Source organism: Acipenser ruthenus, chromosome 14 (genome assembly GCF_902713425.1).
Source record: "Acipenser ruthenus chromosome 14, fAciRut3.2 maternal haplotype, whole genome shotgun sequence".
In the NCBI taxonomy this organism is placed as follows: Eukaryota; Metazoa; Chordata; class Actinopteri; order Acipenseriformes; family Acipenseridae; genus Acipenser; species Acipenser ruthenus.
Genome location: NC_081202.1, coordinates 30,196,711 through 30,220,867, shown reverse-complemented (window position 1 = coordinate 30,220,867; position 24,157 = coordinate 30,196,711). Strand labels below are relative to the sequence as shown.

Here is a 24,157-nt window from a genome sequence, read left to right as displayed (position 1 = left end):
TCGCAAAGCAACCAAGAATGAGTGAAAGCAAGGCTGGAAGGCGTTTCCTACAAAGGCAGAATGACTTGGGCCGGATTACCATCATTGTACAGAAAGACTAGAGATGGATTGCAGGAACAAGTACTGAGCACATTTATTTCCTTTGTCAAATGCTTAAGATCATACTTTGTTCCTTAGTTCCATTCTGTAAAATAAATGTCAGAGTGAGGTACTGAAATTGTTAAACCAGCCAGTTAACCAGCAGTACTCAGCGATATACTAAATGCACATCTACATTGCTCTATGTCTTTTTCACAACTGCCCAGTAGGTACAGTAAGCAATCAGTAAAGGAACATCCACTGGATACATTGGTTTCCGCAGTGACTGGCCAAACAGGTCCCTCACTGAGCGTCATGTCAGTCTTTACTGACAGTGCTTCCAACATGCTAAGATATTTAGAAAGAAAGGGGTCAGAGTGGAACAGGAAATAAACATTCACTTCTGGTAGTTAGTTACTGGAATTCTTTTGTTAAACACCATGTACTTTAATATTTGATGTAAGTTGTCAGGCTCAACAGCATGCTTCATCGTCTTTTAGTTACAACATGGCATTGGTCTTGAGAAAAGGCAATTCATTGGTCAAAATACTAAAACACTGTAAACATTTTCTCAGTAGAACATTTTTGATTTGTTGTAAATTATGAAAATATACACAATATGCCTGTGTTTGAATCTCATAACAACGCCACCAGAATATGCTGTGCAATAAATACATACTAAAAACATTTACAGTGGCCCCAGAAAAGGCCTAAACTCCACAGGGACCAATCGGTATCTTAAAATATCAATCCAATTGAATCTGAAGGATTTACTTAAAAATATCAAGTAGCCCCATTCAACTAACCGAAAACCTGTTGAAATCGAAAGTGATTTATACTGTTCGTGACTTAAAAGTTGAAACAGGTCCAGCATCTGTGAAGTAAGCAAGAGTGAAGCGTAAAATGTAAACACATCAGAGGGATTAGCTCTGTGCTGCCTGTACAGTCTCAGCAGATGATACATCACTATCTGACAGCCTGGACTGAACACCCACTCACATGCCATACAGACTGACACAATATGGAATCACAGCCAGCAAGTAACATCACACACATGGAACATATGCGTGTATCCTAAAACTTGGGAGTTTAAGACTTCACGTAGGAGACTGCAGGACCAGCACAGGACTGGCGAGATGTGACATTTACAAAGTCGTCCCGGACGGCAGGTTACATACAAGTACTTATGTACGTACAAAGTGTTTGCAACAGAGTTTTTATTTTTTATTTTTAAATGAAAGAAACTTTAATGAGCGTGGCAGTGTTTCACTTAAGTAAGAACAATGTATTGCACAATTTTGGTTACAAATCAGATTAGCTACTTATTTAAGCAAAATGTAAATGAATGTATAAAAAACACCAGAACACGAATCCAACTCATAAAACTGATTTATATTAATTCTTACCGTTGTGTCTGGTTCATTTATTTATCTACATTCTGAAGATGTTATTCTCTAGACACCTGTGTTGATTATACATTTGTCACCTGGATTGTGCTACCAGCTACCTACACATTTACACAATGCGTTTAAAAAACAAAGTGTGTGTGGGGGGGGGGGGGCTTAAGCCTTATAGAATCATCAGCATATTAATGGTTTTCGTTCTTACCAATACAGCTTCCTTGAGCATCCTGGATAAAGCCATCTCCACACTGCATGAGAGGCTTGCATCGGAACGAGCCCTGTGTGTTCTGACAAGCAAATTCAGGAGCGCAGTTATGAGTCCCGGTTTCACACTCATCAATATCTGAAAGAGGAGGAGGAGTTACATAACACTTCAAATTAAGAACAAAGAATTGAGTACCAATCAACATCTAATCAAGGTTAGACCTTTGGAATGTTGTTTGGAAAGAATAATATGCTTATCACCATTACAAAACTAGAATTTTTTTTTTTAATTTTTTTTCAACATGAACCGTTTTTATTTATTCTTTACAGAACATGAAAGATATTGTGCCAAAACACTGAATAAAATATCGGTGCCTGTGTTTTTAACCTTATAGTCTATCATAGACTGGCGAAAATCTTGCTCTCTGATTCAAAATCAATTGAGTAGAGCTGGACACAACTGAGTATGCCTTCTCGAGACAAAACAAACAACCAAAGGATGAACTTTACAATTTCCTCTTAATGTTTCAATTCTTTTTGATTTTGTATTTAACTTATAACTTTGATATACTGATGTGTTAACTTACCAGTGCCTCTCCCATTGCCCAACACATTTTTTTCCTCTATTTCATTGGTTAGTTGAAAAACATTTGATATAACAAAAAAACTAAGCGATTCAGCCTGTTCTGTCTTTCAATGTTTGACTGCTAGTTGAACAACCCAATATCAGCAGGGCAATACTGTATACTAGTTCATAGCCTGAAGCAGCAGTTACTGAACCCGCTGCTGTGTTTACAAGAAACGCATTACTTTACCGTTGCTGCATCCTGTGTTCTCCATATCTCAGCAATTGTTTGATGCTTACTTATTCACACATCATAGATAAATAAACTAGATGTGACAGGGCAAAAGCCCTGCTTATGTAAATAAGTGTAAGTTTGGCCTTAAGATAGCTTCCCATGTACCTGCATGGACCTCTCAGAACAACATTTCCCATCATCCTGCTCAAATATGTAACTGAGATGGATTTACCAGTGAGCAGGAGGATGATGGGCAAATGTAGTTCTGAGAGGTCCATGCAGGTACATGGGAAGCCACCTTGAGGAATGCAATTTAAAAAAAAATAATTAAACAATACACACACCTTATGTAAACAGTTGTAGCAACACATGGGAATATGTAACACAATAAAATAAAAGGTCCTTATGTACCCTTTCTTTCTTGACTGAGTCTGCTTCCTGATGGTAACATCTTGGGCCACAACGTTATCCTGTCATACTAGGGAACTACTTTTTTTCAATGTTCTCTAAGGGAAAGATAATTTTTCTTCTAAACATCTCATTATGTAACCAGATGATGCTCCCTCCTACAGCAATGCTGTTGTTCTGGTTGAAATAAGTACTGTGGGAACAGAAAACCAGCATTTTTGAAGGATGGAACATTGAAATCTATTGCCCAGTTCATTTATGACCCATGATGTGTGATTACAAATGTTGAAAGAGTCTGCAGTATGTTTACAAATATAACACTGTGATACGGACAGCACAGACTACAGCAGGGGTAACGTAATGCGCTTCTTGTAAACTTTGCAAGGTGTTCTGTAACACTAAGTACCAGCAGGTGTACATTACTTAATAGTGACCAAAACAAAAATATTAAATTTGGGTCTACAATACATCTTTATTGAGGCTTTTAAAATCAGTCCTAAGTTAACAAACTCAGCAGCTGGCTGGCTACCCAGTGAGAAACCAGTGGATATGTGTTCCAGCAGCAGTAGCTGGAATATTCTACCAGCACTGTAGGTTACGTTTTACCTTGACAGTTGTTGCTGTCAGTCAGTTCATAGCCAGTCCCACAGCTGACTTCCCGTTGGCAGCGGAATGACCCCTTGGTATTGATACACCTCTCACCACTGCGGCAGTTATGAGAGCCCAGCAAACACTCATTTATATCTAGGCAGAAGACAAGAAAAAAGCATTACCTTAATAAGTTTACAATGTTATATTTTATCATCACACCAAAATTCAGTTTTTATCATTATTTGTCTAATTGAAAAAGTATTTTAAAAAATAGTAGCAATAATCTTACATTAGGGAAACTTTCGAGTATTTCAATTACATTTCTGATTTGCTTGTTACTTTTATTATAATATTAGGAATGTAATTTTGTCATCTACCTTGATAATTAATTAATTGTTTATTTAGCAGACGCCTTTATCCAAGGCGACTTACAGAGACTAGGGTGTGTGAACTATGCATCAGCTGCAGATTCACTTACAACTACGTCTCACCCGAAAGACGGAGCACAAGGAGGTTAAGTGACTTGCTCAGGGTCACACAATGAGTCAGTGGCTGAGGTGGGATTTGAACCGGGGACCTCCTGGTTACAAGCCCTTTTGAAGGACAAGCCCTTTATAATGTGGATGTCTCCTAATTCGACACTAAGTTCTTCAGCAGGCCTGTCAAGTATAGCCTTAATGGTGCAGTGGAAGGGAGCTCTTCAGATCCAACCAAAGGGTTGGCAGAGAGATGTCTTGAAAGGATTGACTACATGAGCTGTCCTGGCTACACTATAATTATGTCTTCCCATGTATTAGAAAATATTGTTCTATTAAAATCAGCTGTATATTGGATCATTTTTATTTATTTATTTATTTATTAGCAGATGCCCTTACCCAGGGTGACTTCCAGTTGTATACAAAAAATACATATAAAGAATTACAGTACAATTTAGCTGTAGCTTCTCTTTTTTGCCTGTGTCCTCTGCATCTCCATGGTGTTGGCTTGTCCACAGCAATGCTCTATGTGGAGAGCAAACCTACAGTACAGCATGGAACCTGCTTCTCTGCATCACACACACTGTGTACTGTAGGTAATGATGAGCTACTTCTTCATTATAGAAAAAATGTAATTTTACATGTTACATGTTACATTCTTCTCCCACAAACACAAATATTAGTAAACTATCCATTAGTACTGTACCTGTCTATAGTACCATGGAGCAACTTCAGCAATTGGAAAACAAATCACAGAAGGGAGCCTTTTACACTGATTTTTTTAATTTATTTTTTTTATATAAATTTAGTCGTCACCAATGGTTTTTACCCCGGTTTTCTCCCCAATTTGGAATGCCCAAATATTATATTATATTTTATTATTATACCGCTGCAACCCCCGGCAACTCGGGAAACGGAGGCTGAAACACACATTCTCTGAAACGTGTTCCTGCCATTTTTCGCACTGTGGATCCACAGTGAAGCCACCAGACCTATAGTGCCGGAGGACAACACAGATCTGAATGGCTCCACTGCAGACCCGCAGGTGCCCTATCAGCCACAGGGGTCGTTGGTGAGCGGTGAACCGTGGATTGCCCTGCCGACCTAGGCCCTCCCTACCCGGGCGGCACTCAGCCAATTGCGTGCCGCCCTCTACGAACTCCCGGTCAATGACTGGCCTGGATTCAAACCTGTGATCTCCAGGCTGTAGGGCGCATCCTGCACTCCACATGGAGCGCCTTTACGCCTTTTACACAGATTATAAAATGGAGCAATCCTTTAGCCTTTAGTGTAACGGACACCTGTGTCCCGCAATGATAGATACACTTACCTTCACAAGTGTGACCGTCTGGTTTGAGCTTGTAACCTTGGAAGCAGGAGCAGGTTGCCCCTGATTCAGTCACACGACACTGCTGTGAGCAGTGAGCCGCTCCTACAACGGGAGACAGACAATCCAGGATCAACATTTGCCCATATTTTGTTGTAATTCTGTGTTTAAATGCCATAAATGTTTTATGCAGCGTAGCATTCAAATGCCTCAGCAACATTTTAAACTATAAATAAATGAAAAGAAAAATGGTGGCTTTGGATTAAAATCAGGACTGAAATGTTTGTAATTTGTATTGTTCTTAAGTTGAGAGAAAGCGTTAGGACTGGAGTAGTTATATTAAGAATTTCGTATCTAAAACAGGAATTAGCTTCAAGTTATTATCTGTGTTGTGTTTTCTTTATCTTTTGATAAGTCTGTGTTCAGGAGCAGCTCTTCAGTTCTAGTTGCCCTGTCAAATGTAGTACATGAGATAGGCCAAATTGTATTTCTGTAAGTAAAAGTCAGTGCTGTCTAGTGAAAAGATTTCGGCAGTACTATAAAGGCACCACGGCCGATCTAGCTATACACAGCTGTGTACGGATGGCGCTGGTTCTTACTTCTATAATGTACGGTGGCCCTGAAGTGCAAAACTCAAATATAAGTTACTACAGATTCAACTTGCACTTTCTAAACAGCTTCAACTTCTCTAGAAACAGTTGGAGAACGTGCTGGAGTTTGTGGGAGAGTGGCCTTCATCGTGATGTATTTTCGATTTGTACTTTCAGTTTTTTGCATTTGTGTTTTTCGATTTGTATTTGTGTTTTCAATTTGTATTTGTGTTTTCAATTTGTATTTGTGTTTTTCGATTTGTGTTTTCAATTTGTATTTGTGTTTTTCGATTTGTGTTTTTTGATTTGTATTTGTGTTTTTCGGTTTGTGTTTTTCGATTTGTATTTGTGTTTTGAATTTGTATTTTTGATTTTCGATTTGTGTTTTTTGATTTGTATTTGTGTTTTTTGATTTGTATTTGTGTTTTTTGATTTGTATTTGTGTTTTTTTATTTGTATTTGTGTTTTGAATTTGTATTTGTGATTTTCGATTTGTGTGTTTTGATTTGTATTTGTGTTTTTCGGTTTGTGTTTTTCGATTTGTATTTGTGTTTTGCACTCCACCGTAATGACACTTTGGCTGATCTAGCCTTGGTTACATGTTACATGTCTATGGCAGGCAACTACAAATGAAGAGCAGTTCCTGAACTCAGGTGAAAGCAAGTGAAACAGTATTTGAGTAATTGCAATAAGAAGCACTCCGAATGATGACAAACACCATAAAACGGCACAGGGAAAACACTTTTCATTTGAAGCTAATTGTTCTTTAAGATTAGGTTAGAAAAAGTATTAAAACATTTGCAAAAAAATTTATACAGTAAATATAATTTGGTTGCATGGTTCCAGTTCATCATGTGCTTGTTCTGCTAATGACATTACAGACTAGGGTAGAAGGGACCTGAACCTTTACAAGCCAATAACAAAGACATTCGCCTTTAACCCAGACTGTAAAGGACGTGAAGTGTTTCTGGTCAAATCCTTTTCATACCAAAAGGCAAGATGATTAATCAAGACTTGGGAAATGCAAAAAGACTGGAATTGCAGGTGTTTGATTTTGAAATCAACAGGCATGTTTGTGAGTGATGTTCTCTAGTATTACATCTGGCATCCAAATTTAACAAACTCTCCCCAGGTAATAACTATAGTACAATAGGCTCTCCCTAACCCAAACTAGTTGTGTCCACACCGTGCTCAGATTAGTGATTTGTAAGTGGAATCACTCTGCCATTCCAAAACATTGTGTTTCTCATAGTCAAAAATGAAAGGCAAGCTTTGGTGCAAAACAAAAACAAGATTAAGCCAACATTATCTCAACAAACAAGCTTTCCAAACATACTAATTTACATTTATCCTTCACATTCGAAAAAAAAGTATATTTCTTATTCTAAAACTATTCAATTGCTACTCACTATGTAAACACATTGGTGATTACAAGGACATTTTACCAAAAAGAAAATATTTCTTTCCAGGCTTAAAAGGAGTTAACAAAGTTAATGCAAGTCAATATTTTAAGTACAGCACAGAAACCAGGACCAGAGGACACAGGTGGAGATAAAGTGAACAGAGGGTGAGAGACTCTTCTTTACACTGAGTGGTATTAGGGTATGAATGGGTTACCTAGCCATGTTGTTGAGGCTGAATCATTGGGATCTTTTAAGGTAATCCAGCTACTAGGAAACGGACGAGCACTGTATGGGTTGAATGGCCTCCCGTTTGTAAAATGTCTTGTTTACTTGTGTTCCAATACTAGACTTGGTGAAGGTTCTCGTTTCGTGCACTGATATCTTTAAAATGAAGAGTTATTTTGCCTACCTCTACACTGGTCGTTAAGGTATGGGTCATCCTGCTCATTGGTTGCAGGCTCTGTTGAAAAGCATACAAGTTATTTCATTTTAACACTATTCTTTATAGTGTTTGCAAATCCACCATATTTTTAGGTTTGGCAAGTACTGTAATGCAAGTACCTTATGTTGTCAAGCAAGAGCATATACTGTAGAGCATAGAAAAAATAGATAAATCACATGAAAAGCATTTTCAAAAACTGAAAAATCACCGTTTCAATTTAATTGAATTTAATCAAATTTAACTTGCTCCAATATGTCTAAATTACACAGAATATTCAATTATGTAAGATTCAAAGAGACATGGAAGAAATGAAAGTGGTTAAAGAAGGATAGTCCACTAAGAACCACCAGATGGCAGTATTTACAAAGAAAAAAGTAGTAAAGAAATTTGAATTGCACATGAGAAAGCTGTTTTTTACAGATTAGCACTATTTTACCATATGTATTTTCTTTTTTTGAAGCAATTAAGCTTTGAGCCAATGGGGTCTATATCAATGATTTAAACATAGGCAGGTCTTAATACAGCAGATTCTGTGTATTGTTCTTGTATGTAGTAATGTTAATAAATAGGACAATACATCAGTAAAGGAGAAAACACCAGCAGGATTAATAGAGACAGTTAAAGTGTTATGATGTTTAAATAATTCAAATTGTCTCCAGTATTGTTATCTTGCCATGGCATCCCGAATCTGTTTTTGTGCTATATAATCGTCTCATTCACAGTAATAAAACAGGCATTCACCTCAAAGGGGCGAACCAGGCTTTATTTATAGACTTCTTCTTATCAGTGGCAACAGTATTACTGGTCTCCATGTGATTGTGGTGAAGATCTTGTTATTCTTAGGATCCTTTATTTATTTATTGGGGGGGGGGGGGTTGCACAACAGTAGAAATGCCTTTACATGACACTAGCTTTGAATTCATTAAAACATTTCAAAATAAACTTGCATGTACAGTCACCAACTGTTCATTAAACATTAGCAAAGGCTAGTATGTGAGGTGTTAAGAAGCAATTCACACAATGTATGTGTATTGGTGTATTGAAGTACTCTGGGCTCTGAGTAGTTGGGCTGTGTGTGTACTACCTAAAAACATCATGCTAAAAGTGTATATGGCAATTCAATAGTTTTATAGAGGCAATGGTATGAATTATTGGTAGAATGGTACCCCTGTGTAAACATTTCTTATTTTGACATACCACATCCATGGTACGAACCAATACTTACAATATTCATTGCAATACCAAAACACAATATCAGAAAATCAATGCAGCTGTGCAACTGTACTAGTACCACACTGTGTAGTCCTTGTTCCAAATCAAAATGTGTTTCCAATTCTATTAATGCTATGGTCTGCTAAAAGACCTGCTGCAGTTTCTTAGGTTAATTATAATAGTATTCCATTCCAATTTAAACTTTTCTGTAAGGGTTTTAGTTTATTTTTATATTTCAGTACTGAGTGAGGATTCCAACTCCCTGCTTATTTTAAAAGGTTCATTTGGGATTTTTTGGCCCAAACCTACAGCTGACAGTGTTGTTTTAAACAATGCGATGGCTTCTCAGACAGCAGGCACTTTGTTATTTTACCTTGTGAAGGCTGCACAACTGGCAGAGTGGGCCCGGTCTCCTGTCCCTCGACACAGCATGCTCTGTACACCAGCCCACATTCGTAACCTAGCGACAGGTTCTGTTCACAGCTCAGACCTTGCTGCTGGGCGTTCTTTCCCAGGAGACAGCAATTGCAACACCTCTGAGAAAAGGAAAGTCAGTTTAAATCGTGCAAGCACTGGCTAGAGCTGGCTATGATTTTACACTGGCTGCCCATGTAATACATTTATCACAGTGGGGCAAAATATTGTATCATTTTAAACAAATACTGAATGATGCTGCAATGCTATTGATATTTAACATGCTGTTGTTTTGTTTTATTAAAACAGTGCTGTTATTATTTTGTTTAATTATTGTACTGCTTTCAATATGCACTTTATTCTTGCACAAAGAACAGCACTCAAAAAGCAAAGTAGATGTAATAAAAAGCTTCTACTGTGTGAACCCTTCACAAACCTTAATGTTCTTTGCTTCACAGCTATTGGCATCAGTGTACAGAGTCTCACACTCGCCGTGCTGCTTGGCCAGATTAATACCTGTTGTACAATAGTTATCATCCTGCGCAGCAATGCAGCACTGCTCTTGTGCTATTCTGCAAATAAAAATAAAAAGATAATGAAATAACTCAAAATGAAACAGGTCACCTGTGAAATATGTTTGATGAACTTTAGGACAGTAGCCAGTCAATTCAACACTGTCAGTCTGGGTCTCAAAAACAGAATGCAAGGATTCTTCGATATTTCTCAATTATAAAACTTTACTGCGGTATGATAAAAGAACAGCAAAGTACAGTGAAGCATAGTAAAAGCAAGGTAAAGCACATGCAGAAAAGGCAAGTATTGTAAAGCATTATATTAAAACGTTTAATTATGGAAAAGCACAGTCAATGCATAATATAAACACAGGAAAAGCAAACTTTTCTGTGCCAATTTACAATGGGAAAATGTTATAGCAACAGAGCTCACTCATTGCTTAGCCAACTCTGTCACTTGTTTTAAAAATCTAGGCTTACAGTAAAAGCCTTTTTGGATGAGCAGTAGATAGACAATGCTTTGATTCAGACACAACAGAACACTGCTAAGTGGGAACAGACGCTATGGAGCAATAGCATAATGGCCCTTCCCAAACATCTGCAGAAAAACTATTCTTTCTGCTAAATCAGTGTAGCCCCCCTTATCAACAGCAAGCATGTGAGCGAGGAGAGGCTCCTGTAAACAGTGGCAAGGAACAAGTGAATGAGTAGACTCCCCAAGCTCTGACAATACTATGATTGGCAAAGCCACTGATACTAAAAATTACACATTGAACCTGAAAAGGGGGGGGGGGGGGGGTTGAGGTATGCTCAACTCGAGATTACGAGGAGTAAATAGATATAGTGTCAGTACTATAGGTTGCCTTGTGTATTTTGTTTTGTGTTGACCCGAGTTCAATGAGAGCCCAGACCACACTTGGACAAGCCCAAAACAATGAGTCAAACACACAAAGGCAAACAGAAGGAGATTTATTAAGCGATCAGAAAAAGATCTGGACACCGACAGCCCATTGGCACTGAAGCAGGGGTCTATAGCAGGATTGACTTCTAGGGGGCACAGCATGTGGAACAGTTCATGCAAAGAAAGGTTCATGCAATTGGGACACGTGCTTTCCATGATCTAGTTTTCACTAGCTTAGCCATGTGAGGGTAACACATGTGAAGACATGTGTCACCATCCACTCATGTGTAACTGCCGCTTAATCACTTAATGCGAAGATACTAAAGTTTGTTAACACTTTTGATGCATTATAAAAAATACACACAAAGCAATCTATATTGACCTGTCAGATCCACAAATATTTAAATTGCTTGAACAGAGAAACTGTGAACATTTTTCAGTCGTTTTGCAATAGTGCAAAGTTTGCACCTATTTTTTCAGCTAGGAGACAAACAATGCTAATTTTACAAACTAAACTATAAGAAATAAATACACAAAATCTCACTTACAAATGTAGCCTATAACATCCCATGCATTATTTCTGACAAGTGCTTACATCTCTGTTTAGGACCATATCTTGTAATATGTTACAACTCGTAAGATTTGCCTAGTTTTAAAGACTACCTTGCCAAATGATCTTCAATGACAATGCAGTTGGACTACAATGGCTCTAAATGATTTTGACCAAGGGGACAAGTATCAAAAGGGCAGTTACAATGGTATGAGCCACTGATAGAATGGTAACAGTATTTCCATGGCTGGTAATAATATGGTGTTTAATGGTTTTAATAGTTTTAATAGTTTCTTCAAGGAAATGGGGAGCAGTGTGGAGTAGTGGTTAGGGCTCTGGACTCTTGACCGGAGGGTCGTGGGTTCAATCCCTGGTGGGGACACTGCTGCTGTACCCTTGAGCAAGGTACTTTACCTAGATTGCTCCAGTAAAAACCCAACTGTAATAAATGGGTAATTGTATGTAAAAATAATGTGATATCTTGTAACCATTGTAAGTCGCCCTGGATAAGGGCGTCTGCTAAAAAATAAATAATAATAATGTGGGTATTATAATGATTTCCCAATGGAAGCTATCAGTTACTGTCTACCGTGTGGGATTTGTGTTATCCAAGCATTAAAACCCCAGATCTAACCAATAGGATTATCTTCTGCCAGGCTGACAGAATAAGTCAGTTACTTTTTTATATATAAAGAAATAAAAAGTGTTGTAAACAAGTGCATCTGCTAAAGAAGTCTGCAGTTAAACTCAAATTGCTTACAGTAGAAGAAATAAAATTGGAAAGTATTGAAGCCTCTCATAAAATCCTCTTGTGCTTGCATGACAGCTTCGATTGGCTTGCTGTGGCAGCCTGATTTACAATGTGCTTTGAGTTTGTTCTAAGAAATTGAAACCAGGCGCGAGGGGGGGGGGGGGGGGAGATTAGTTCTTTCTAGTTGTACAGCATTGCGTCCCCTCAGCCACTCCATTCAGATTGTTACTCAAAAACCTTTCACTAAGCTCTTGTGGAGCATTTCACATTGAATCGTTCCAAAAAACAATTCCACCAAACAAATCTTTCCTTTTAAGGACACAGCTTTTGTCTGATTTAATCCTTCAGGTTTCCTGTTATTCACTTTGCCTCTCAGCACCATTTCACCTCCCAGGTATTTCCTGGATTAAGAAGTCCCTTTTCTCTCATTTATACACATTCAGGACCTTTTTCAACTGCCAACAAAAATGTTTACCACGAAAAGGCAGATTAAGTAACAAAACACATTTTTTATGGTCTTGTGTCACCCTTTCGACCCTCTGTCTTCAATTACTGTGGCACTGAGTTGAAAAAAAGGACACGTTTCCATCTGCGTCATGAAACCAGTCTGTGAAACTCAATCTCATCTCATTCCAGTATCAAACTGGGCTTGAGCCACTTTCATCAGCAGTCTACAATCCAATCTGCAACCAGACAAAGATAGGCTATATGCAGTGCTCCAAATAAGGTTTTGGGTCATTGAGTAATTGACTCTCCAATTTAGACACGATGTGCCAGATATTCAAAATGTTTACTCCAGTCTCAAGGTGTTTGTTTCTTTTTTTTTTTTTTTTTAATAATTTAGTGGTTGACAATTATTTGTATTATTTTCTCCCAATTTAGAATGGCCAATTATTTTTTAATCTCAGCTCACCGCTACCACCCCTGCGCTGACTCGGGAGGGCGAAGACGAACACACACTGTCCTCCGAAGCGTGTGCCTTCAGCCGACCGCTTTTTTTCACGCTGTGGACTCACCATGCAGCCACCCAAGAGCTACAGCGTCGAGGGACAACGCAGCTCTCAGGCAGCTTACAGGCAAGCCCACAGGCGCCTGGCCAGACTACAGGGGTCGCTGGTGTGCGGTGAGCCGAGGACACCCTGGCCGACCTAACCCTCCCTCCCCCCGGGCGACGCTCGGCCAATTGTCCATGGACGGCTGTGGAATAGCCTGAACTCGAACTTGCGACGTCCAGACTATAGAGCGCATCCTGCACTCCACGTGGAGCGCCTTTACTGGATGCACCACTCAGGAACTCCCCAAGGTGTTTGTTTCTTATTTTGTAAGATTTACATTATTTGTTCTCCTTATGAAAAAAATATGAGCTTTGAAGTCAGATCCAGCTGGAGGCCACGACAGCGCAGCTGCAAACTGTAAGCAGGAGCTGTCGCCGATATGGTGGAAGGGAACAATGACCATTCACGTTGTGGATCAGGCCCTGAAACATCCTGTGTGGGTTAACCCCTGTTCAAGACCCCTGCATCCTAGGCCTGGACTTCCTGAGGCATACTGGGAGCCAACTGGACCTCCTAGCAGGACTTGAATCCCACTCTCCAGCAGCCAGCCGCCAGCAGCCTCCAGATGGGCCCAGCTCCTATGGTGGCTAAAACCGGGGGACCCAGCCAAGCCCCCGGGGCAACCAAGACATCGGGGCCCAACAACAAGCTGCCAGTTCCAGCCAGCACAGCTGGAGCCCCCAACCACCAGCTGTCAACAGCCGGGCCCAGCTCCTGTGACTGACACACCGGGGGACCCCACCAACCCCCCGGGCTCCACCGCCACTTGTTTCCAGGCTCCAGCCAGCCCAGCCTACGTCAGCAGCTTGCATGCCTGTTGCTACACCTCCATCACCTGCCTCTGAAGATGCCGCAATGGCAGCAGCAACCGTGGTCTGGCGCCGTAGTTGTGACCTCCCGCTTCAGGCAGTGGCTGCATTCATCGTCCATGATGTGTGCATGTACAACATTCTGGATTATTCAGTTTTGTCGGATGATGATCTGTTTGCCTTTTCCACAAAGCCGAGATCCACTCAACCAGCTCAACCAGCCCCTCCCAGGCCAACTCCACGACAACTTCGGTTGGCGGTATTTACCACTCCAACCTTCTCTGCCCAGATGTCTGCTTCTCCAGCACCATCACCAAATACCTTGTCTTTTCCCTGCCGCTCAGCACAACTCCTGTCTGCTGTAGCTCCCGCCCTGCCACTCGTTCCGCCGCAACTCCTGACATCAGAAACTGGACGATCCCCAGGCTCTAGCATTATATTCATAGCAACAACATCCCCTTCAAATCTACAGCACGTAAGGAGAATTTGTTTAATTTATTTCTCTCCACTCTGCGGCATCCTTCCCGTCGCAGGAGCTATGACGACACCAAAGATCGTTGCTTTCCAGCTCGCCCAGCATGGCCCCGTCGTTCTGTCCACTCTTCCCTCCTTTCCAGCAGTCCAGCAAACCCCTGCTTCCTTTTCCTTTCCAAACTCGCAGCGAGCACCTGCTTTTCTTACTTCCCTCCGCTTTGGTGCCATTAACTTCACATTTGCAGCCACTCACCCATTCACGATTAATTTGTCCACGCAAGCCCAAAAAAATCAGCCGAATTTCAGAAAACCAGATCTAATACTGCCAATGCACCTAAATCACCCTCGTTAAGTGACTAGTTCGTTATTTTTTAGGATTATTAAGGTTAGATCAACAATATCCCTGTTTCTGCAGGCCCAATAAACAGCTCTTCTCAGCATCGCTCCCTGCTCACCGTAAATGTACTGGTAATCCTGGAATTGCTTTAAAAATGTCATATTGTATTCAACATTCCATTCCCTTCATTTTCAATGCCTGCAGTAACATCCTTTCTTTTGTCCCTTAAGAATAGAGCTATAAGAGTTCCTCTATCAAAGTTTCAATTTCCGGTATCCAGTTTCCACAAACTAATTTTTGGTGCCCCCAGCTCTACACTCAGCAACTCACAAATTTCACTAATCCTGAAAGGGCTTCAACGATCATAATCTCCTTCTCTCCAGACTCGCTTACCTATCACCATCAACATACTCTTCCAGTGCATCTAATTTATTCGCTGCGGCTACTTCTCCCCGTTTTTAGATAGAACTTAGAAGCCCTTTTTTCCCTAGCCTCTTTGGGTTCCTCAGGGCACATCACCCTCAGACCCGCTGTTCATTAACAAAAACGGAGCAATTGTCACCCGCCATTGGTTCCTCTTTCACCTTTGCCAGATTCTTTCCAGGTCCTGACTGAGCAGTTCTCTGGCCATTCTTTCAGGATCAGAGCAGCCTCTTCTGCTTCTCGCCACAGAGTTCCAGACTCCCTCATCAAACAGTTAGGTCGTTGGTCCTACAGTGCTTACCAAGTTTATATTAGAACAAATATAATAGATCTTAAAAATGCTTTTACAAAAAATGCTCTTAAGCGTTAGTAGCCTGCCCGGAGGAAGGGCAGTCGGATCAGCCATGGATTCCCAGAGGTTTATTTCCCAGACTTGGGTTTTGTTTTTCTCTCCTGCGTGCTAAACCTTCAAGTGGGCTATATCCAATACTACTCGCGGCATTGAGACCTGCTTGTTCTTTTGGGGGTCTCCGTCTCGTCCATGTCGGCCAGACAGCAAGCCCTCAAACCGGGTTAGGTTTGATGCCAAATGAATGTGTATATATAACATACTTCTGCGAATTTTGCATACTCTGCATTCTCCCCAATAAATAAATATTTGTACCAAAGTATGCTGTGATTGGTGTTTGTCCCGAACTACTGAAATGAATATTGTGCACAATACCCTGGCAGACAGCTGAAGTCTCCACGGCAGGACGAAGCGGGCCTGTCTGCCTTGCTTTCCACTGGCTCTGAGTCCAGCTGTGCTGAAGCAGGAGAGGGGTGGAGCTCAGACTTTGAATAATAAGTGCAAGTTAGTTCTGTTCAACTATCTAATGTTTTGTTCTGTGCATATTATTTTTACTCATAAATTTATGCTATACACTTATATGTTGCATTTTCCACGGTTTATTTGAGACAATTTTAAAATTTAAAAATAAATGTTGATATTAATCGTCGATTTGGCAAAAAAATAAAAATCGAATAGTAGCAAGCCTAATTATTAGTTTTCTCTCTAGAGCAGTTCCCAGAATACATTGATACACATATTTTACTTTTAAATGGATTTTATTTCACATGCCCCAGAAAACGGCTGTATTTTACAAATTGTTGCCCCCTCGGGACGAGGAGGACTAAGGGGGGGCTGTGTATCAGGGGGTCCAGACGGAACGGTTGTGCATATTCATTGTTTTGAAGGTTTAAAATAACTATTAAATCAGGAGAATAAATTAAACATTTCATAACAGTAAAGTTACTTCTGATGTCATTCATTCAATGTATCTACAGGTATATGAAACTTTTTTATTAAAAAAAACATTATCAGGGGGCGACGAGATACCTCATGGTAAACATCTGTTTAGCCCAATACTGAGACTGACAGAGTACCAATTGAAATCATTTTGATATTGATCTGCTGCTAAGGAAATGAATAGGACTGATTTCAAATCGCTTCCAGTGGCAGGTGGAAACGCGGCATATCAGATATGCTTTTGCTATTGCATACAGCACAATACTTTTATAAGGGAGGTGATAGAAAGCTGACTCATAAACTACAATATACCAATGATCAGACACAAGCTATAAGAACCCTGGGCAAGAAACAAAACAGAGTGAGTAGAATGCTAGGCAATACAACACCACCCAATACTGACAAACTTGTACTATGCTGCTGTATCTGTGAACTGGTTAATCTTTGCAAGACCCTGTCCTGGCCTACAGCAGCCTCAGGGCACCAACCTTTCTACACATACACAAAAGGAATTCCACCAAACTGTTTAATAAAGGGAGAAGGAGAAAGATGACAATGGGTTACTTACCTACACATCTGTGAGTCTGATGTAGTCTGCAGGGCTGCACAATCCTGCCTCTGACCAGCCCATTCCTGTCCATTTGTACAGCAGTCATCCACTGAGATCTGCGCATTCACTGCATGAAGAGAAAATACGATTGGCACGTTGAGCTTAATGTGCGGTTTAACACCAGTACAGGTGTGCCATCTCAACAGCCAGAATATTTGTTTTTCCACACATATTTTACCACTTGTATTTTATTCATCATATAGTACATTAGGAGGCTGTGTGGTCCAGTGGTTAAAGAAAAGGTCTTGTAACCAGGAGGTCCCCGGGTCAAATCCCACCTCAGCCACTGACTCATTGTGTGACCCTGAGCAAGTCACTTAACCTCCTTGTGCTCTGTCTTTCTAAATTTGCTAAATAAACAAATAATAGTCAAAGGTGCAAAATCAGGAGGAGAGGATGAGGTGTGTAAAGGCCGTTTCCCAGGCCAAGCAGGGAGAATGGATGAGATGGGAGTGTGGAACAACGCAAGATTGGCTGGCAAGACCTATTGACAATGGAACAGAGCAGGATCAGTTTCCTCATCAGATGATGTGATGTTCTCCCATCACCACAGAACCTAAGACTCTGGTTGGGTGAGGACCCCTCATGTCCTTTGTGTTTATCACCTGCAACATTAAGGCACATTTTGACAGGATGTAAGGTGGGTCTTAGCCAAGGATGGTGTACTTGGTGCCATGACCAGGTGCTGCGATGTTTGGCCTTAGCATTGGAAGACAAGCGTAACATGACCAATAAGTTGCCACCAGTTCCATCAAAGCATTACACACAAAAGACAATATACCTCCATCCAGGAGAGCAACCACCAAGAAAAGGTGTTAAAACTAAGCCTTGCCAAGGACATCTGGAAGCTGCTAGAGACTGGAAAATGGTGGCAGATGTTGGTCAGCGGCTTATTTTTCCACCTGAGATTGCCACCACTAACGTTCAACCAGACATTGCCTTGTGGTCTGGATCAGCACGCCTTGTTCATCTGGTAGAGTTAACAGTGCCATGGGAGGATGCTGTGGATGAGGCATATGAGAGGAAGAAACTTCGGTATGCTCAACTAGCTGCTGAAGCGGAACAGCGAGGATGGAGAGTCTGGGTTTACCCAGTGGAAGTGGGTTGTCGAGGATTTGTGGCACACTCTACAACCCGGTTTCTCAGAGATGTTGGGTTCAGTGGTCAAGAGTTGCGTCGCACAGTGAAGAACTTATCTGAAGCAGCAGAAAGGAGCAGCAACTGTCTGTGGTTGAGGCAGAAAGATTCTCGCTGGGGATTTCAAGCACAATAGAAAGAAAGCAATGCTGATGTACGGGTAAGTAAGCTGGGCTGAGTTGAGTCGGGAACGGAGTGGGGTGATGCTGGAATGCCAGAATCACTGTCAAGCCCTCTTGAGGTGTCGTGGGCTAGTCGACAAAACACAGAGGACGGAAGGTGCCCACTTGAAGACCCCAGGGATGTACCCTACTTCCTCCGTTGAGCTGGGGTTGCCTTGTGCCATGTAGGAGGAGCTTAACTGAGACCAAGACCCCCTCTTCTATGCTGAACTTGCCCCATAATATCACAGATTCGAAGAGCAGACTTTGCATCTTCCACGGCTTTCTTTGCCGTCCACTTTCTTCCAGTTTTCAACACAGGTGCTCAACATCTAAAAAAATCTCTGCAAATGTCCATGACATTCTTTGAGCGCTGGATGCAGAAGCAGCTATCTTGTTTGTTTATGTCCGTGTTATCTATGTGGTGCCGGGGCTATCTGTATTCATGAGATACCCCCTTTTTTTCGGCTTCTCTCGGCTCCTATCGGTCTCACTCGGTCATTGAATGGTTTTCTCTGCTTTTTGATGATGTCAGACAGGGTCCAACATGGGACCGGAAAGGGAAAATTGCAATGTCGGACCTGGTCCGACATAGGACTGCAAAGGGTTAAAGCTTCCAGATTCTCAACTGTTGTCAAATAAACCTTGTACACAGTCAGTGGCCACAGCAGCCTTGGCAGTAGACCAAACTGAAAGCACCAGAGTTTCAGTTTGCCCGGTAAAGTGCTGCTGTCTATGCTCTTCAACCCTTCCACTGCTTATTGTCTAACTTCTCCCACACGAACTAGGTCCTTTAGATCCCCATTGTACCATCTCCCAAGACTTTTCACTGGCTTCTCAGACACTCTTGGTATTGCCTCACCATTAATGTAGAACCTTTTATTTACTATTTTACTTTTAATTATAGAGATGCTCCTTGATTTAGATTGGTTTTGAATTGCATAAATATTAAAGAATGAATACCATGAGGCAATAAACAGATAAAAGAATATGAAATAAACAGTTCAGACTGCCAAGTCCTACTTAAGAGTTATCTCCATTAACATCTGACTCAGACACACATAAAAAAACACTGTAAAATGTTACGACAGCTCACATTTTTATATTAAACAGGGGACTATGCCAGACTGCCTGTGGCACATTATAAGGCTTCCAAAAGTTATGAAACCTTTTTCTGTAAAAAGTGAGTCTATTCAATTAATCTAAATCATGGCACATCTTACAAGAACCTTCCCTTGCTTTTTACACATGATGCAATAATCTAACAAGAATTAATAGCACTGTTGTTTTTTATAACTTTGATATATAAGGAAATTATTTTAATGATCCAAATAGCCAATTAGTAAGTATGTTACGCAACATATTTCCTGCATTGAAATAAAAGGAAATTATAACATGAAACTCACCGAAAATAACTTCTTGTAGAAATATGTGTGGCATGGTTTGCCATGTTTTACCATACCTATCTGGGCTTTACAATGCTTACCTATAGACTTTACCATACTTTCACTATGTTTTATTACACTCTGCTATGCTTTTAGTGTGGTACTCTTTTGTTGGGAAAGGTGAAGATGCAGGTATTTTTGAAGAGAAAAGGTGATGTTGGGGGAGGAGTAAGGACACAGCATGGTGGGTTTAGTACTGCCAGTCCCAGCAGGGAATCGGAGGGGAGGCAGCCTAAAAAAAAACATTCTCTCTGGGAATTCTGTAAAGCCCATTTGTCACACACTAGGGGGTGACATTCTAAACATTCAAAAGCACTCTCTCCACAAGCGTCACACTACACTGTGGGACGTGGTATACAAGTCCTAGTAATTTAGTTGTCTAGATTGACTTTCTTTTGGCACCCACACTATTGTTATGTAAGGAGAGGAGATGTTTTTGTTCCAAATGCATTAAATTGCCATTGCTGGTGAAGTTCTAGCACATCAATTTACATCATGCTATTGTCTATAGTTTGTGTGTGTGTTTGAGTTCACCACAACATAGAAGATGATCTCATTTTGTATACTCAGTCTTTATTGATTGAAAGACTGGTTAACGTTTCAAGTTATGACTATTATGTCCCATTAATCTCTGTTCACCCACAGAACTATATAAAAAATATCTACATCATGGTTGTACAAAAGATGGTTCTTGGGCTCAATATGATTTTAGAGGTCAAGGCAGTACATACATACGCAAAGTCAAATTACACTTGAAAGTGGCAGAGGACAGTATGACACAAACAAACTGGCCTCAGCATGCAGAATAGCAGATCGAAACAGAAGTTCATAAAATCCATGCAAGCAGCTCCTAAGATAGAACTCTCAGATAGTCAGTGATGAGCCAAATAGCCTTCTCCCATTCACTTCTTATGTTTCTTCTACTAAAGTAATGCTGTTTCAGGACGAGGATCTGCAAGTTGTTTCTAACCATTTTAGTGCAAGGAAAGGAACTTACATTTGTTTGATGTCCTTTATATTGTTTTGCAATCACCGAGTAGCCACTGACTAAGAACGTACCACAAGATAGAAAGAAGGAAGCCACTAAGTTTAACACCCATGCTTTAATTTGAGTGCCATGAGATCTGTTTATGTATTTATAGTACTAAAACGAAACTTAGTAATAGATTTAGGCAAACATTTAAATGTGCAATGGAGTACTTGTGCATAGCAACATTTCCACTTATGATGAGGAAATTTGACTCATCGGTATTTATCTGGTTCATAGTAGACAATTGATCCCAAATTTTGTCTGTTAGCAACAACCTGGCTTGTTAAGACATTTCATACACTAACTACACTTGTGTAAAAAGTACCTCCTACTCTCAATTTCCAAATGTATCCTCTGGTCCTGGTTTTTGTGCTGGATTTAAAGTATTGACTAGGGTTACCCTTCTATATGCTTTACCATGCATCTCTGGGCTTTACAGTGATTACCTATGCTTTATTACATTTTGCAAGGCTTTTACTATGGTAAACTTTTATATTATTATTATTTGTTTATTTAGCAGACGCCTTTATCCAAGGCGACTTACAGAGATTAGGTTGTATGAACTATGCATCAGCTGCAGAGTCACTTACAATTACATCTCACCCGAAAGACGGAGCACAAGGAGGTTAAGTGACTTGCTCAAGGTCACACAGTGAGTCAGTGAGTGAGCTGGGATTTGAACAGGGGACCTCCTGGTTACAAGCCCCTTTTATTTAACCACTGGACCACACAGCCTCCTGGACCACACAGCCTAAGGGTGACTCCTTCAAAGATGTTATAAAAACTTTAATCAATTCCCCGCCAGTATGATGTTCAGATACAGGTCGTGCTGCCTGTCTGACTGCCTGTAGAGTCACCTCCACCATTCAGCAGCACCTGGTGCTCATTGTAAGAGCTATCCAAACACTGCTCTGATCTGCTTACTGTAGCTGCTGAGATCTGAGGCTTCAAGGTGTTAACATTGCAGGCCCAATTAGAGAATGTTGCAAGAGAAGTGAAATACATTTAGCTTGCAAAGAAAAGAAGCTAAAAGATTGATTTGTCATGTTTATCTTGTAACAAAACCCGCACCAAGGGAACATTCCAGTGGGTGAGTGGGCATTCCAGTTGCGGGACAAGAGAAATGGAATTCACAGCAGACCATTTGTTTCTCTTTATAGTCCTCAATGTCTGGGTCTAGTATAATTAACAGGTGGGTTACTGCCAAAATACCCAGGCTGGGCAGGTTTCTTTGCAGAAATTAGATAACTCTATGGAATGTTACTGGGCAATGATCACAAAGTGCCCAATCTATAGTCTACCCAATATTTAAATGAAAATTAATATAGGCAGTTCCTCTGAATATGCAGCTATTGATTGCTTTTCAAAACAGCCTGCTGGAGATTTCCTTTCACCAGTTTCCAGTATTTTATTATTATGTATTTCTTAGCAGACGCCCTTATCCAGGGAGACTTACAATATGTGTTGTTTTTTTATTTATTTTTTTACACATTATTTTTACATACAATTAACCATTTATACAGTTGGGTTTTTACTGGAGCAATCTAGGGAAAGTACCTTGCTCAAGGGTACAGCAGCAGTGTCCCCCACCTGGGATTGAACCAATGACCCTCCAGTCAAGAGTCTAGAGCCCTAACCACTACTCCACATGCAATTCCCTTATAGACCAGTTGATCCACAAATGTGGTCATGTCATTCTGTGGTAAATATGTAACATGCCAATATGTGTTAATATACTTATGTCATCAAAAATGGCCGTAGGCCATGACATATTGTACAGCTATGGACAAAAGTTTTGCATCACCTAGAATTTTGTGATTGAGACATAATAAAAAAAAAAAGATTATATGAACAAACTTTTTTATCTTTTATTTAACATCATGTAATCAAAGAAACTACAAAATGATATATGTCTAGGCCACCATGTCTAGGACACCATAATAGTAGCAGAGTATTTCATGTTAGATAGTGAAATGTCACATTTTTCAATCTTAAAGTATGTGGAACACTACAAAGCACTATGTAATTACATACAGTATGTTTAGCAGGTTTCATTCGACTTTATGAAACAAAATTGGTTATTTCTATTGGGGGGTGCAAAACTTTTGTCCATAGCTGTGGAGGTAGTTACATATTATGTTTTGATTAAAACGACCCATAGCCATTATAAAGCATATTTTGCATGACCCAAAATAGTATGCCGTGTTAACGTGTAGAACAAACGAAGCATTGGTTAATGATCAACAGCGTACCAAAATTCCCAGAGTAAAAAAAAAACCGCTAACATTAAAAAAGAGAGAGAGAGAAAAGTAACTGTTTACTTACAAGAAAAAAAAACTTTATACAATACTCGCTGACGCGTATTCACACACAGCCTCACTATGATAAAATCATAGAGGAATAAGAAACAGGCACGACATATTGATGCCTTAACCCCTAATTAAAGCAAAGCGGTGTTGATCGACATTTTATCAATGAAAAAGAAAAAAAAATCTTTCCACAGCTTTCCAACTTTGTAACCTGATATTAAGAGAGTGAAAAGAAACGTGAAAGCAAACAACGAACTCTACTTTTAAGAGATAAAGAGTCGCCGGTCTGTACGTTGTAATACTTCTACGCATTTGATAATGTCACTCTTACCTTGAAAAATGAGAATGCCACAGAAAGCAAATGATAACAAGTTGGAGGGTCCCATTGAAAACAACGCAAAAGTAGCTTGTCCAGACAGAAGAAGATGTTTCTTGGTATGTTATCGGTGTCTTTTAAAGGGCAAATGCCTTTTGTTGTATAAAGTGCGGGTTGTCTGGGCAGAAGCGGTTTCCAAAGCACGCCCTTAAGAAGAATTGCACGAGAATGTTCTCGCTGCAGATTCTCTCGAAAGTTGATTCTAATTATCCTGACTTTTGGTTAAGACACCCGGGGCGAGGGGGGCGGGGGACTGCTTGCCAGAGACTAGCGTAGTATTTGTTTTAACTGTCAGAGAACCATACGTTTCTTGTAAGTGCTAAATTGACGTCATGGAACCGTCCTGTCCCTTACAAAAAAGACAATCACTGTTGTCGTATTGATACATTATTGAATACAGTATCTGCGGCATTGAAAACGTTCTTATTCAGGCGTGTACAGCACTGTATAATTTAAATAGCATACTATTGCAAGGGTAATATATATAATATATATATATACACACACACACACACACACACACACACACACACACACACACACACACACACACACACACATATAATCCCTATTTTAATGGATTTTACTACTTATTCTAAATTTGCTTATGCAGAACAAAAAAAGGGTTAGTGAACTGTATT

General features: G+C 40.2%; 1 protein-coding gene across 2 annotated transcripts in view; it reads right to left on the bottom strand.

Moving 5' to 3' along the window:
- Positions 1–23,741, bottom strand: part of fbln1 (fibulin 1) — a 54,814-nt gene extending 31,073 nt beyond the window's left edge. For both annotated transcript variants that reach the window (XM_034033355.3, XM_034033356.3), the window contains exons 1-8: positions 23,472–23,741; positions 17,017–17,125; positions 9,785–9,920; positions 9,308–9,470; positions 7,690–7,740; positions 5,291–5,392; positions 3,500–3,637; positions 1,687–1,824 (exon numbers count right to left, since the gene is read on the bottom strand). In XM_034033355.3, the coding sequence (XP_033889246.1) occupies positions 1,687–1,824; positions 3,500–3,637; positions 5,291–5,392; positions 7,690–7,740; positions 9,308–9,470; positions 9,785–9,920; positions 17,017–17,125; positions 23,472–23,526 (892 nt within the window). In that variant the 5' untranslated portion in view covers positions 23,527–23,741. The remainder of the gene's footprint in view (positions 1–1,686; positions 1,825–3,499; positions 3,638–5,290; positions 5,393–7,689; positions 7,741–9,307; positions 9,471–9,784; positions 9,921–17,016; positions 17,126–23,471) is intronic.
- Positions 23,742–24,157: the final 416 nt, after the last annotated feature.